This window comes from Mytilus galloprovincialis, chromosome 10 (assembly GCF_965363235.1).
Source record: "Mytilus galloprovincialis chromosome 10, xbMytGall1.hap1.1, whole genome shotgun sequence".
NCBI lineage: Eukaryota > Metazoa > Mollusca > Bivalvia > Mytilida > Mytilidae > Mytilus > Mytilus galloprovincialis.
In genome coordinates this window covers 32,860,543-32,876,981 of record NC_134847.1, presented here as the reverse complement: position 1 = coordinate 32,876,981, position 16,439 = coordinate 32,860,543, and the positions used below count along the sequence as shown (strand labels likewise).

The window sequence follows — 16,439 nt, the reverse complement described above, 5'->3', positions numbered from 1 at the left end:
TCAGAAGACACTAAGAACATTTGACTTCAAAATTAAATTTTGACAAATCATTTGCAGATAAAATAAAATCACTAGTGAGGAGAAATATTTTTCTCTCGCTGGTCAGGAAATGTGAAAATAGCAGAAGGATTAGAAAAATCTGCTTTCAGAATTATTTTTTTTTTGTAATCTGCTTAACCAGAATATTTTTCCATCAAATTGTTGAAAGCTCTCTTATAAGTTTTACTACAAGTATCACATTAACTTATCATGATCCAAGAAAATCAGGTCATTCTCATACACTTTTATACAGTCATTCCATAAATTGAATTGTTAACTTATTTGTAGACCATATTTTGCAGAACATTCTTGATGTTTTTGTTTTTCTCTATCTATTATAGTTTCTGCAAAAAACAAGGCATCAACCGAAAACTTTCTAAATGCCAAAAACAATTAACTATAATTAGGATATTAATTATATTTATTTGAATACATTGGTATATAGGCATATTCAACAAAGACAGTACATTATTTTGTTTTTATCATTTACAATCACATGTGTACATATATCTGAAAATTTCTGCTTCTTTACACAACTATTATTTTATTATTCCAACATTCCTCATAACCATTAACAATTGATATATAATATAAATGGAACAAAATGACTAAAAAATAAAGATAAACAAGAAAGTGTCCATAGTACACGGATGCCCCACTTGCTCAATCATTGTCTATGTTCAGTGGACTGTGAAATTGGGGTCAAAACTTTAATTTGGAATTAAAATTAGAAAGATCATATCATAGGGAACATGTGTACTAAGTTTCAAGTTGATGTAACTTTAACTTCATCAAAAACTACCTTGACCAAAAAACTTTAACCTGAATTTTGCACTATCATTTTCTATGTTCAGTGGACCATGAAATTGGGGTCAAAACTATTATTTGGAATTAAAATTGGAAAGATCATATCATAGGGAACATGTGTACTAAGTTTCAAGTTGATGTAACTTTAACTTCATCATAAACTACCTTGACCAAAAACTTTAAGCTGAACTTCGCACTATCATTTTCTATGTTCAGTGGACCATGAAATTGGGGTCAAAACAATAATTTGGCATTAAATTAGAAAGATCATATCATGGGGAACATGTGTACTAAGTTTCAAGTTGATTGGACTTCAACTTCATCAAAAACTACCTTGACCAAAAACTTTAACCTGAAGCGAACGGACACACGGATGGAAGCACAGACAGAAAACATAATGCCCCTCTACTATCGTTGGTGGGGCATAAAAACAGCCATCTTAGATGTAAAGATTATCAGTGAACTGATTTCTTTTTGTTCATACTGTGGATTCATTTAGTTTCCATGGGTACCAGAATATGTGGATTGAGGAGAACATATTCTTTCGTGGATATTTAATTTTATGGTTTTATAAAAGTCTGCATACAAGCCTATGGAAATTTGTAATGTGTTGGAATACTTAAGTACCTATAAAATCAACAAAAATTGGTATCTAACAAAAAATAATGAATCCACAGCATTTCCAAAATGTCAAATTGAAGGACAGCAACTGATATACTAGTACTGAAAATATAAGAAGTTTGTTTTGTTTTTATTATCATGATTGTTCTACAATCAACAAGAATTTGAGATTTTATTTAAGTGCCAATCTGCCTAAGAATCAGGATGTGGTGAAAACGTGACAAACCAAAACCCACTCAAGTTGACTTTAATTTGGTTAGTAATATTTAATGGTGCTTGAATCTGAGACTGCTATAACATGTTTAAATAACGTAGCTAACTATAAGGAAACTCACATTATCCGATAAATAGATAGTGACCAATCTCTGTGTTATAGTAGTCTCAGCTTGAATATAACATTTGTTTCTTTTTCATGTTTTGAAATTTTAAGATATAAATTGGTTAAAATGCACTAGAAATAAAAAAAAAATAAGGGGAGATAACTCTATAATTTCCTATCATTCTAACCAAAAGATTAGCTAGATATTTCTAGAATTACCAGAAAAAACAGGAAAAAAATAACTACAATATCTAACATAAGATGGGTGTTTTTTTCAAATAGGATGGTTAGGTCGCTGTTTTTTTCGTTCATGTTCTGAAATTCTTCTAGATTGCCTGATTTTTATAAAGACTGGCATTTAATTATAAATGATATTAGGAAACGATAAATACAAATAATGCCATAAAATCTATGATTTACAATGTCAACTTCTGATAATCTTCAAACAAATGTGTAATTAAATGCCCTGTTGACATCATTTTTATCATTTTACGATTTCTTTGAAACAATTCTGAACAAACCGAATTGGTGTCCATAGAACACTATATCCTGCCTGCACTATCCAATGTCCATCTTTGGTGAACCACGAAATTGAGGTAAAAAATGTGCATCCTGATTGCAAAAGTTCACTTACAGGTCTTACCAAGAAATTTGTTCCTTCGTTTAAAGGAAAATATTTCAGTCAAATTAGCAAAAAACTCTTAATTGACACTGCTCTACACTGAAACCTGCATGAACAAGAAAACTGTCTATAGCAAACTACTTTAATAGTAAAATTGGCATATCAAAATTTTCAATAAAGGGCATCTGAAAGTCAAAAATCAGAAAAAGTACTGAAAGCACACAATTTTAGCCATAAGGAGACTGTCCATCCTTGGGCCATCACTCCTGACTAAATATATGTAGTCATTAAAGTTAGTATCAAATCTTTGAGGGATTGTTAATACAAATTTCACATTAATTCTCATTTAAACAAGAATGTGTCCACAGTACACGGATGCCCCACTCACACTATCATTTTCTATGTTTAAAGGACTGTGAAATTGGAATAAATTCTCTAATTTGGCATTAAAATTAGAATGATCTTATCAAAGGAAACATGTATACTAAGTTTCAAGTTGATTGGACTTCTACTTTATCAAAAACTACCTTGACCAAAAACTTTAACCTGAAATTTGCACTATCATTTTCTATGTTCAGTGAACCGTAAAATTGGGGTCAAAACTCTAATTTGGCATTTAAATTAGAAAGATCATATCATAGGGCACATGTATACTAAGTTTCAAGTTGATTGGACTTCAACTTCATCAAAAACTACCTTGACCAAAAACTTTAACCTGAAATTTGCACTATCATTTTCTATGTTCAGTGAACCGTAAAATTGGGGTCAAAACTCTAATTTGGCATTTAAATTAGAAAGATCATATCATAGGGCACATGTATACTAAGTTTCAAGTTGATTGGACTTCAACTTCATCAAAAACTACCTTGACCAAAAACTTTAACCTGAAATTTGCACTATCATTTTCTATCAGTGAACCGTAAAATTGGGGTCAAAACTCTAATTTGGCATTTAAATTAGAAAGATCATATCATAAGGAACATGTGTACTAAGTTTCAAGTTGATTGGACTTCAACTTCATCAAAAACTACCTCGACCAAAAACTTTAACCTGAAGCGGGACAGACGGACGAACGGACGAACGGACGAACGAACAGACGGACGAACGAACAGACGGACGAACGGACGCACAGACCAGAAAACATAATGCCCCTAAATGGGGCATAAAAACACTGACATGACATTTTGACAGAGATGGCATAGCCAAGTTTCTTTCTATAAAATTCAATGTTTTTGAAGCTCTTTTTTTTTTAACTAGGACCAATATTCAAGGTATAAGTCCTAGATTTCAATGTAAAAAGTATTGTTATTTAATTGTAAATGGACTGGTCCATACTCTACAAATAACTTTGGTGTTCCCTTTCTTTGTTTTCTTTGCTTTTATTTTTAACACACGGACACGCTGCACTGTTTTATGTCCCAATTTATGTCCAACTATTCTGTCTATATAATCACCTGTGTCTACCTGAAAAAGTAAAATGAGAAAATAAAAAAACAATATAACAGATACAGATATTAGAAAAAAATCCTAGATTCTCATTTAATTGTTTACAAGATTGTTGTGAATTCCTATGAAAGAAAATAGTAAATATCAAGGAAAATACTTATTTTGGGGTTAGCTCCCTTAGATTCATTTTTTTTTTAATCAAATGTCATTTCTATTGCATAGTAAAATTCAACCAGTATTTTATGGTTAATGTCATTGCACGAAAAATTACAAAAGACTGATCCCTCTGAAGTGCATCATTTGTTGAAAAGGCTGGAGACAGCTGATCAAATTTTACAAACATTTACGCCTAGTATATGTACCAGAATGATGGAATTTTCTCTTCTTCTCATCTAGAATTCATACAGAAATACAGATTCCTCAACCTGGAGTTAAATGTATAGAAACAGGTTGTAAAACCACAAAGAAAACAAACTAAACAATGATTCTGTATGTACCTATCCAAAGTCAGGAGCCTGTAGTTCAGTAGTTGTTGTTTGTTGATTTATACCATAGGATTAGGGGGTTTGAATGATCATTGTTGAAGGCTGTATACTGTTCTATAGTTGCTTACTTTTACATCATTTGGTGTCTGATGAAAAGTTGTGTCATTGGCAATCAGACCAGATCTTCTTATGTTCATACAAATAAAGAAACTTTTGGTAAGACGAACAAAACAATCATGAATACATAGAAACTTTAGACAGACATGCAAGTTTTGATCTTAGATCCTCATTCATCTGCAACACCAGTTCTAACAATATTGAATAAGTCAATTAACCTACCTTTGTACTCTTATTTTTGAAAACTGCTCCATTTACTCTTAATTTATTATTGTAAAACTCCTCATCCATTTTCCTATAAATACAACAAATTATAAATTCAAGATATCATTTTACTGCTTAATCCATGAAAATAAGATCATCAAAGATACCAGGACTGAAAATCCTATTGTTTCCTCTCTTTGATTTTTACAATTTTGAACAAATCTCACACATTTGCTAAATGTTAAAATTGGCAGTACTGTAACAGGCTTATTGGAACATGTGGAATAGATACAACAAATGGAAAACTAACAAAGGCGAAAAAAATAAATTAAAGTCAATATTCTCAATAACAAAACTATTTAAGGGATATATATAATTGACGATAGAGGGTGGTAATGGGGATACCTTCATGACAAATAACGGTAAAAATTATTGCCAAATGATGTTAACAGTAACTTTTGGTGCATGACAATAACATGTACGCTTTCTTTTAGACGATAAAAAAAATCGACTGATTTTGACGAATCACATTAATTTTTTTCCAAAAATGACCATAACAATAATTATTTGAGGCCTCTGAAGAATCAAGATAAGGATATTTTGACGAATCATGGTAAAATTTAAACCAATTTGACGCTAGCGGTAGCTGAAAATGACCGTTTGACACCTGACGATAAAGAGCATTACCACACTCATGATACCATGCATGTCTGAGGCTAATAGAGTTACCTCCCATGTTGAATATTTTAATTATGCACCCTTTTATCCTTACATTTTTCAGTCATAAATCCTAGTGAACTGTAGTAGATAGAATACAATAATGTATTAGGAACCTCTAGCCTTTAATAGTCTTTTGTTTTTTTTATATTTTGGTTCACTTGTGTATGTTTTATGGTTTTGTGTGGCGTCCATTTGGCTGAACTAGTATATACATTTTGTATATTGTAATTTGTTTAAGGGCCAGCTAAACCTGTCTACAAGTGAAAGGTTTTCTAGCTGTGTTCATGTTGAAGACCCATTTGTGGTCTTGGCCTTGTTCTACTCTTTGGTCAAGTTTGATGTCTCTTGACCAATTCCCAGATTCTCTTCTCAATTCTTATAAAGAAAGCTACTGTATGTCAAATATTTACGTTCTACTTTCTCCTAAAGATTTGGCTAACAAAGCATCAATCCTCATGGCCGCCACTACAACTTCTTTCTCTACAAATTCAGTTGTTGCAACATCATCCTCTTGATATAACTCAAATTCTTCATCTGACTGAAAAAAAAGTTATCACATAAGAAAGTATTTCAGCCTTTCATTTAATTTTTTAAGTTTGTTTTTTTTTTAACACCGGTAATACATATACATGTATATTAATTAATTCCAATATAAATTATAACTAGAATACCTTTCTCATAGAAAGGCGTCCCAAAATTTTTTTGATAGCCTTGTAAGATATGTCATAATTATTTGGAATATATAACAAACGGTATCCATGGTATCTGCACACAAGGTATGAAGCATCCAGTTTTACTTGTATATAGTGATACAGATCCTTGACCTTCTGAAATATAAAGCTTTACACAGGTTTGCAATGAGGTTTTCTAAGAATCCTGTTTCTTTACTCACAGTATTCAGTAAACAGACTTTAAAACAATCTCCATATCTATAAAATATAACAAACCTCCTCATCTAAATCTTCGTTGTCTTCTGTCTCTGAGTCTGAATTGTCAGTTTGCTCAATCTTTTTTCTCTTTTTTTGCAGGCAACCAGTAGTGCTGAAATGTCTGTTCACTGTTGGACAACACAGTGTTCCTGAGTTTGAAAAACTAGTGTCTTGAGATTTCTTTTCAGCTGAAATTGCTTGAAGTTTCTTGAAACAACAATATGAAAGTGATGATCTTTGACATACAATGTCTCTTAAATTTTTGGACACTGCAGATGGTAATGAGTACCGACAGACCGTTCGAAATATTTTAGAAAAATACAACATAATAATCATTTGAATGGGGATGTTGTGGTACGGGGAGAGAAATTTGAAAATAATGGTACTCATTGTAAAAAATTTATCACACGGTTTACCTCTGAAAATAGGATGCTATTTTATTCTTTTATTAATTTTATGATATACTAGATTATTCTTTAAAATAACATTTCTAAAGATAACTTCTAGTCTCGGAAAACAAAACACCAACCAAGCGACAACTCGGAAACGCTTTTCAGTTTTTAGGTTAACTTCTTCTAACGTGCTAAATATTAAACTTGAGAAAATTGGCGGGAAAGGTTGATAATCGCAATGTCCAATGGTGTAAACAGCCTAGATAATGCTCCTAGTACAGACGAAAGCCCAACAGAAGAAAATCCAAATCAGATTTTAGTATTGCAATGTTCACAATGTAGTTCAATTGTTGGGGATACAACCGCTTGGGCTTTTGCTGATGATGTATTGAGGACTGTCAGTTTGAAAAGTATGTAAACATTTCCAAAAAGATTGTTGATCTTGGGATCTTGATTACCTTTAACGATACAGACCATACACAGTCAATCATATTCCAACTTTATGTAATTTTATGTGGTATCCTCTCTCGAAGACATGATTAACAGTGGCAGGTCTAGCCATTTTATATAAAACAAAGGGAGGGGGTCAATAAATGTTCCTATTTCAAATGCATTGATTGCAGGAAAAAAGGGGGCGTTCCAACCCCCTTGATCAGCCACTAATTAATCTTATTGTTTCATTTGTCTTAAGCATAAGATGCAAATATACATTGTATCTTTCAGCAAAAAGTAAAAGGTAAAAACGTCAACAATCACAAACAATATAGTGACTATAAAACAAAAACATTGTAGTCGAATTTGTTCGAAAAAAGGGGTCTCACTAATTAGCGACATGAAGCGTCAAGAAGTGACAAAAAGCGACAAGAAGTGTCAAGAAGAATAATTTAAGCAACAAGAAGCTAATAAGCGACAAGAAAACATATTTTTTTTTTATTAAATATAAAAAAATATGCATTTAGTCTCTTTTAATATATGGGCAGAAATAAATTGAATTTTTTTATTATTATATTGATAGATGAAGAAATTAAATATTTGTAAGAGCAAAGGAAATGCACACGCTATAGAATGAAAATATAAACAAAGATTTTTCACTTTCCTTTGAAGGATTTATTGAAACAAAACATGAAATATTATTTCCTTTCCAACTGTTCAATTCATTTTTTATGATAGGACCAATGTTAGCTGTGGATTCACCCTAAGGTAATACACAATGTAGAACATCAAATGAGATTAAGGAGGCGTGTGTCCCTTGTTTTATTGCTACAATAGCATCCAATTAACACCTTCAACTTTGTACATGGGCCAGAATATTCAATATACAATCATTGTAAATAGAGAACACCTGTTGAAAACTCAAGATTGTCATTAATTTCCTTTAATCTTCAATCAATATGCATAAACATGATAAATATCGTTAAATGAGGCAATACACTAAATAAAATGATGAAAAATATTCACATTTTAATTATGTTTTCCTCTGGTTTGATTTCAGTTCTATGTATTTCACAATTTGTGTCTGTATTTTCAGGACAATGATGTACAAATAATTCATTTTGCAAGCTTAATATATATTGTACAAATAGAGTTTTAACATGTTTAACAAATCAAATTATAAGATAAATATATTAGTGGTCTAAAACACAAAGAAAAGTAATCTCATAATACAACAGGGTAAACGAAATGCTGGCAGTTACACATGACATACATAATAATGATAAAATATCATGTAAATAAATGTTTCAATTTTTTTCTATCAAATGAATGTTAACTTTCTTGTTGCTGAAATTGTTTTCTTTTGCATATTCTTTTAATATTTATTTGGAATAAGTAATTTTGATTAAAAAAAATATGTTTTCTTGTCGCTTATTAGTTTCTTGTCGCTTAATAGTTTCTTGTCGCTTCTTGTCTCTAAAATAATTCTTCCTGTCGCTTCTTGACGCTTCTTGTTGCTAAAATTCTTCTTGTTGCTAATTAGTGAGACCTAAAGATTTAATAGTTGAAATTTGGAAAAACAGGCTGTCTTTTCAGCCTGTTTTTTTCAAATTTCAACTATTAAATCTGATGTCTTTTCACAAAATTAAAACAAGGGACTTGATAATCAGGGCCAAATATTGTGTCTCCTGTACTTAATATGGTGTTACAATATGAAATATATTCTGGAGTGCAGCTACTAAATTATAACAGTAGAGGGTAGAGGTATTTTGAAATCAGTAGATTAATTACTTAAAGCTGGCATTCAGTAATTGTGAGTTTCAAGACATATGATATTGTCTATTATTTTCTTCTTGTACTTAGTTTTGCACACATGAACAATTATTATTGTATTTGGATTTGTTGTATGAGAAAAGTTTTCTTTTATTATCATAGATGCATCTGAAAAAGTTTTAATAACAGAAGTCCTGGATACATCAAAGAATGGCACAGATTTTGGCAGGTACAGCATAATTTTCTGATTTCAGAGGAAAATAACTTCTTAATACAAAGTTAAAGTGTGATAAAATGATAATTTAGATATTTAAATCACAGGGTAACATTTAACATACCGTATGACATCAATAATAAAATATGTTTTCATAAGTATTATGTTGATAATTAGCATCTGTTTCAATTAATAAAAATGTCTCAAAAAGTTAGATGTTGTTTTAAGGATAAAATTATGTTTAAAAAGAAATACTAGCTGTCATACACCTAGATTCTTTTTTTCTGTTGCAGAGTTAAAACTGACAGAATGATTCAAATAATCAATTTATTTGAAATTTAGAAATATTTTGCACTCAAGGTTCAGTTGATTGTTAAGATGCTAAGTTTTGCCAATTGAATTTACATGTCACTTTTGTTGTCCATCATGTCTATTTTTAGTGCCTTTAATGTGCTGAAGTGTGAAGTATGCAATGAAGAGATCGGTCGAATGTATCGTACAACGCCAACTCAGCTGGATCATTTACGTGGACTCTTCTCTCTATTTATAGATAAATTAACCAGGTGACAATAAAATAAAATTGAGAATGAAAATAGGGAATATGTCAAAGAGACTACAACTTGACCAAAAAGCAGAAAACAGTTGAAGACCACAAATGGGTCTTCTAAACAGCAAGAAAATCCTAAACAAAACTACTAGTTCAGTAAAAATAGATGTCATACCAAACTCCAAAACATATTAATGATGTCTGCGTGTCATGTTTTGGAATTTTTGTCAGATTTTCGGAATCCTCTAGTTTTATCCATTTGAATCAAGGACGTATAACTAACTAATATACGTCCTTGATTTGAATGCCTTAAAAAAGTTTCCTCATGAACCCCCATTTTTCTTTTTATAAATCTTTTACATGTATAATTATAAGTCATTTGTAAAAGTCTTATAAAATTTTATTTATTTTTTAATAGTATTTGAGAACTTTAACTGGTCAATGATAAAGCTATGAAAAATCAAGAGAGAACATTTTCCCGCCAAAATTCCAATGGCTTATATCTCGAAAACAAGCACACAGACCCCTATATTTTTTTTGCTTTTTTAATTCCTCAATTTATTCCCTATCAGTACATACTAGTTTTATGAAAAGTTATTTATTTAGAAACTGAGCAGCGAACATCCTTAATGAACTCAAGTTAAAAAAACATGCAGGACTAACATTCACTTCATTTGATAGTGTTTATTCAGAATTTTATCTATGAATTTTTTACAGTGAAAAGAGGGGTGTATAAATAAATTTGGGATGGGGGATAAAGGGAGTAAAACTAGTAAGGATGTGGAATATAAGTGGTAAGAGAGGTGTGATCTGGGTTAAAAGGAATGATATAAATTTCCATTTTTTCAACAGAAATTCATTAAGGTAGTACTTAATCTACAAGAAGGTATACTTTTGGTCAGACATTTTGAAAGGGAGGTAATTAAAATTTTAAAACTTGATATGATTATAAAAGGATTTTTTATGTATGAAGTCAGCGCTTTTTTCTAAAGGAGCCATTTAGGGTTCTTGGAGTGTCTGGTTCAAATGGTTAATTCTCAAAATTCAGCACAAAAACCCATTTAGGTTTTGCAAAATTTAAACAATAGAACATTACATTTCAGCAGCAGACATGTTTAATGTATACACATATGAATTTGTTTTGTAGTTACCAAGTTGGTTCATGTTCACAGAGCTGTCAGGCTTTGACCTTAGATGACACATTATCTTTTGGAGAATTAAAAGAAATGCATACCAAATTAAATAAGGTAAATCTTAATCCAAAATAGATAAGCACTTTTCCATTAAACTGTATGTGGGAGGGTAAGAAGGGAAGTTTAATTATTGAATGGGGGTCATGGGTCTTTTTATTCCCCATTTATTATGCTCCATTTATGGGCATTATGTTTTCTGGTCTCTGTGTCCATCCAACCGTTCGTCTGTCCATCTGTTCGTCTGTTCCTGCGTTTGTCCGTTTGTCTATCCCGCTTCAGGTTAAAGTTTTTGGTCGAGGTAGTTTTTGATGAAGTTGAAACTTTGTAAACATATTCCCTATGTTATGATCTTTCTAATTTTAATGCCAAATTAGAGATTTTATCCCATGTTCACGGTCCACTGAACATAGAAATGATAGTGAGGATGGGGCATCCGTGTACTTGGGACCCATTCTTGTGTTGATATGTGTCTACAACCAATTCTATGCAGAATTATCTAAAAAAGGTTCTTGATTGTAGGGATGTTTTGAAAGTCCCTTCTTTCCCTCTTACATACATTTGGCCATTCCAGTTAATATCTGCTAAAGGGGATGGATGGTCCTTTCTGAGGGGTGTAAAATTTATACATCTTAGTGGTTAAATTTTGGGTTTTTTCATCTGACACGTACACTTATACGCAAAAATTTCTGAGGGTCTTGCAGCAGTAAATAATAAAAAATAATTACATCTTAGGGGTTACAAAAAATACCTATTTCAGATCTTAGGGGTGCTTTGGAATGTAGACAGTTTCGTATCATGCATTATCTGGTATTGTATTTTAAACTCTGATGGGTACAATCCTTGCAGTAAAAAATTCTGATAGGTCATTTTTTCCCATGAAAGCCCATCCACCCAATATGAACAGAAACTCTACATCTGATAGGTCTTAATTTATAGATCTGATAGGTAGTTTTTCATGATGGTTTTTAACCGGATTTTTGTGACAAAAATGTCGGTTATTGATTTGGGGATGTACGGCGGGCGGTCGGGCGGGCGGGCGGCAATCAAATGTTGTCCGTGCATTAACTCATGAACCGTTCAACCAAAGCTTTTAAAATTTTAATATGTTATTACTGACAACTATACGAAGGTCAAGTTCAATAATGGCGATTTTGACTTTTACCGTTCATGAGTTATGGTTCTTGAAAGATTGAAAAATGGAGTTGTCCGTGCATTTACGCATGAACTGTTCTACCAAAGCTTCCCAAATTTTAATATGTTGTTACTAATGACAGAATGGAGGTCAAGTTCAATAATGACGAATTTGACTTTTACCGTTCAGGAGTTATGGTTCTTGAAAGATTGAAAAATGGAGTTTCCAGTCGTGTCCGTGCATTTATGCATGAACTGTTCTACCAAAGCTTCCGAAATTTTAATATGCTGTTACTGATGACAAAATGGAGGTCAAGTTCAATAATGACGATTTTGACTTTTACCGTTCAGGAGTTATGGTTCTTGAAAGATTGAAAAATGGTGTTTCCCGTCGTGTCCGTGCATTTTCTCATGAACCATTCAACCAAAGCTTTTGAAATTTTAATATGTTGTTACTGATGACAAAATAGAGGTCAAGTTCAATAATGACGATTTTGACTTTTACCGTTCAGGAGTTATGGTTCTTGAAAGATCGTAAAATGGTGTTTCCATTCACGTTGTTGCATTTACTCATGAACCATTCAATCTAAGCTTTTCAAATTTTAATATGTTGATACTGATGACAAAATGGAGGTCAAATTTGATATTGACGATTTTCACTTTCACCATTCATCAGTAATGGTTCTTGTGATATTGCCAGGACACAAATAAATGTTAATAAATCCGGTTTGCTGTCGTTGTGACAGCCTCTTGTTTCTGATAGGTATGAAAAAAAATCTCCCCATCCATCCCCACCTGTCAGAAATTAACTGGAATGGCCCAATTTTCAATGGAAGAGCTTTTATAGAATATAATTGTGTTGAGAATAATAAACTTCAAGTGAAATCTTAATGCAGAACCTAACACTTGATTTTCCTTTTTGAAAATGGGATCTTGTAGGATTTCTTAGGTTCTATTTCATGTGTGACGTCTTTATGATATTTGCCATCAAACAATCAATCTGTTTAATATGTTTGGTTTTAACTTGTAAATTTGTTTTCTATTTTGATGCCCCATTTATGGGCATTATGATTTCTGGTCTGTGCGTCCGTCCGTTTGTTCGTCTGTACGTTTGTCCGTCCGTTCGTCTGTCCGTCTGTTCGTCCGTTCGTCTGTCCGTCTGTTCGTCCTGCTTCAGGTTAAAGTTTTTGGTCCAGGTTAAAGTTTTTGGTCGAAGTAGTTTTTGATGAAGTTTAAGTCCAATCAACTTGAAACTTAGTAAACATGTTCCCTATGATATGATCTTCCTAATTTTAATGCCAAATTTGAGATTTTATCCCATTTTCAGGCTCCACTGAACATAGAAAATGATAGTGCGGATGGGGCATCCGTGTACTTGGGACACATTCTTGTTTAGACAATTTCAATTTTAATAATTGTCAGATTATAAAGTCTGGAATTAAGTTTGTGTATTATAGTGATTCTGAAGTTTTTATGATAATTGCCATCGAACAATCAATCTGTTTAATATGTCTGCCTCTAGTGAAACATTATTAAATTTGTTTTCTATAAATACTGTGGATTCATTTATTTTTGTGGGTACCAATTTTTCATGGTAAGAAGAAAATTTACATATTTGTAGATATCTATATATGATTTTGTGGTTTTGGCAAAGTCTTCATGCATTCCTTAAGAAAATTTGAAATCTGTTGAACATTTATATTTGAGATTCTACTGTACCCACAAAATCCACGGAAGTTGGTATCCAACGAATATTAATGAATCAGCAGTAAAATTATTTATTTTGACAATTTCAATTTAAATAATTGTCAGATTATTATTAAGTCCTGAGTTAAAGTATGTTTACTTTACTTTTTCGTTTAGTTTTCTGTGTTTTTATTTGAAGGGTGTATGATTATTTTGGCCTCATTCAATATTTTTATGGATATCAGAAGTTAGATTGTGATCGCTGATGCAAAGGAATTACACCAGCAGCAATTTTTTTTTTTATTACAGATAAAGCATGTCCTGGTAACTGTGGACGGTAGGCTGAAACATATAGAGACATTCCTTGAGGAGTATGATGACCAACCAGAAAGTGTCCCTGATGAAAGCCACAATATAATTCCTGCCGAAAATCACAGGAAAGAAGGCAGTTTTCACGCATTTATACCACCACAGCAACCAGAAGCAGTTAGAAGACCAGAAACAATGTCCAGGGAAATGTTCAATAATGGCGTGACTTCCGAAAAAATTGTTCAGTCATACAATGCAGGTATGGTTTCATCAAAGGATGCTCAGAAGAGACCAGCTTTTAGGAAATTTGATGAAGGGAATAGTAGTGTTTATTCTAGAAGTGATGATGTTCGTCAGGAGACTGATGATGGTCTTCAATCTAGTTACAGAACAAGTCAGTCATACATGGAGACACTTAAAAGGAAAAAACATTCTGATCAAAGGGCAGATAATTCAACTTACAAAAATAAAAGAAGCAAATATTAATTCTGATACAGTGACTATAGTTTTAAGTGCTAGAATGTGATGTTATATTTTTATGCCCCACCTACGATAGTAGAGGGGCATTATGTTTTCTGGTCTGTGCCTCTGTTCGTCCGTCCGTCCGTCTGTGCCTCCGTTCGTCCGTCCGGTTAAAGTTTTTGGTCGAGGTAGTTTTTGATGAAGCTGAAGTCCAATCAACTTGAAACTTAATACACATGTTCCCCATGATATGATCTTTCTAATTTTAATGCCAAATTATAGTTTTGACCCCAATTTCATGGTCCACTGAACATAGAAAATGATAGTGCAAAGTTCAGGTTAAAGTTTTTGGTCAAGGTAGTTTTTGATGAAGTTAAAGTTACATCAACTTGAAACTTAGTACACATGTTCCCTATGATATGATCTTTCTAATTTTAATTCCAAATTAAAGTTTTGACCCCAATTTCATGGTCCACTGAACATAGAAAATGATAGTGGGAGCGGGGCATCCGTGTACTATGGACACATTCTTGTTCTATGGTATTTTAGTTTACAATGTTCAAGAAATGCTGGGGTGATGTAACATTCTTATTAATGAAATTTGATATGTAGCATTGTAAATTTTATCTTCTGCATCCTGTGATATGATTTGCCGTTTCAGAAACTAATGTATTCTGGGTAATATTTTCAAAAGAGTACACCAAACTGTTGTGATTGTTCAAAACGTTCTAAACAATGGAAATCGATCCAATGACGTAACGTTATTTTCATTTTGGTGTACAAACAATGAGATTACCCACAGTCCTTTAGATTCTGAAAAGGCGAATTGGTTGTCACACAGAAAAATGTTTTATTACATTTGAAAAAGTGTATTGGGAGTACAATACATACAATGATGATAAAATTTCTGGTTTTCCACAGGTTTTTGAGTAATCTAATTTAAATAAGATCCCTTAATTGCTCCCATTCTGACATGCACTACTTATAATACAATACAAGTTCAATTAGTTATCTGGCTGGGAAGACATATAATGCAGCTGATTTAATGCTTTGAAATGGAGTTTTAAATAATGCAAGTGAAATCTTGGTTCATAAATAGATGTGTTCATCATGTTCAGAGTGTTTTATTATTTTTGTAAATAAACTTGCAATATTGCCCATTGTATACAATATTTTTTTTGCAGGGAATTCAATAAAAGAAAATGAACATTCGTGAATGAAAAGTTTTGGGTTTATTGGTGGGAAACATTGTAAAATTTTCTACACTGATTGGCATGGTCAACTAGGGTTAAAAAAATTAACAAGAGCAATGTTTGACAAAATATATAGCTATTAATTGAGGCTTTCCGAATATATATAATGAATGTCTTGTAACTATTGTTATATATTTTTTTTAGTTGTTATTTTTTATAATTAATAATATGTAATTAACAAGTTTGTTGAAGAGCAATTTGTATGGTTTTTATTTGTTCTTTTAATAGTATATTTTGAAATATGATACTGTACTTAAGTACCAAAAATAAAATGTAATACAGCAATTTCTTAGTGCACCCAATTCATGAAAACACATGTACAAGTTCAGCCAACCAAACAGCATCAGGGTGAGACAGAATATTTTAATCTATTAGGGTGATATGTCTTTCTGCAGACTGTTACTTTGTATACAATAAAAATAAGATTTGGTATGATTGCCAATGAGATAACTTTTTACCAGAGACCAAATTAGAAGTAAGCAACTATAAGTTTTAGTACTGCCTTCAACAATGAACAAAACCCATACGGTATACCTCACAACAATCTTTAAAAGGGCTCAGTTTTTGTCCCACTTGCAAAAAAGTCACAAATGTGAGACATAGGGATAACTATGCAGCAATAACTGTATACAAAGTTTTAGTGTCATATGTGCAATGTCCTCCGCCATAATTTCATGGATCTGACAGTAATTCCTTGAAAAAAAAATCATAACTTTATTTAACATGGGAATTACTCGC

The 16,439-nt window shown here is 32.0% G+C and overlaps 2 protein-coding genes across 2 annotated transcripts; one reads left to right on the top strand and one right to left on the bottom strand.

Annotated features, from left to right (window-relative positions):
• Window positions 1–442: 442 nt before the first annotated feature.
• LOC143047409 (uncharacterized) lies at window positions 443–6,844 on the bottom strand. The gene is made up of 4 exons (XM_076220439.1): window positions 6,328–6,844; window positions 5,791–5,918; window positions 4,679–4,751; window positions 443–3,872 (listed from the first exon to the last, which is right to left on the bottom strand). The coding sequence occupies exons 1-4, from the start codon at window positions 6,697–6,699 to the stop codon at window positions 3,714–3,716; spliced, it is 732 nt and encodes a 243-aa protein (XP_076076554.1). The 5' UTR covers window positions 6,700–6,844; the 3' UTR covers window positions 443–3,713.
• Window positions 6,845–6,893: 49 nt separating this feature from the next.
• On the top strand, window positions 6,894–15,986 carry LOC143047408 (uncharacterized). Its single transcript, XM_076220437.1, has 5 exons — window positions 6,894–7,111; window positions 9,069–9,135; window positions 9,561–9,683; window positions 10,815–10,914; window positions 13,987–15,986. The coding sequence occupies exons 1-5, from the start codon at window positions 6,940–6,942 to the stop codon at window positions 14,470–14,472; spliced, it is 948 nt and encodes a 315-aa protein (XP_076076552.1). The 5' UTR covers window positions 6,894–6,939; the 3' UTR covers window positions 14,473–15,986.
• Window positions 15,987–16,439: the final 453 nt, after the last annotated feature.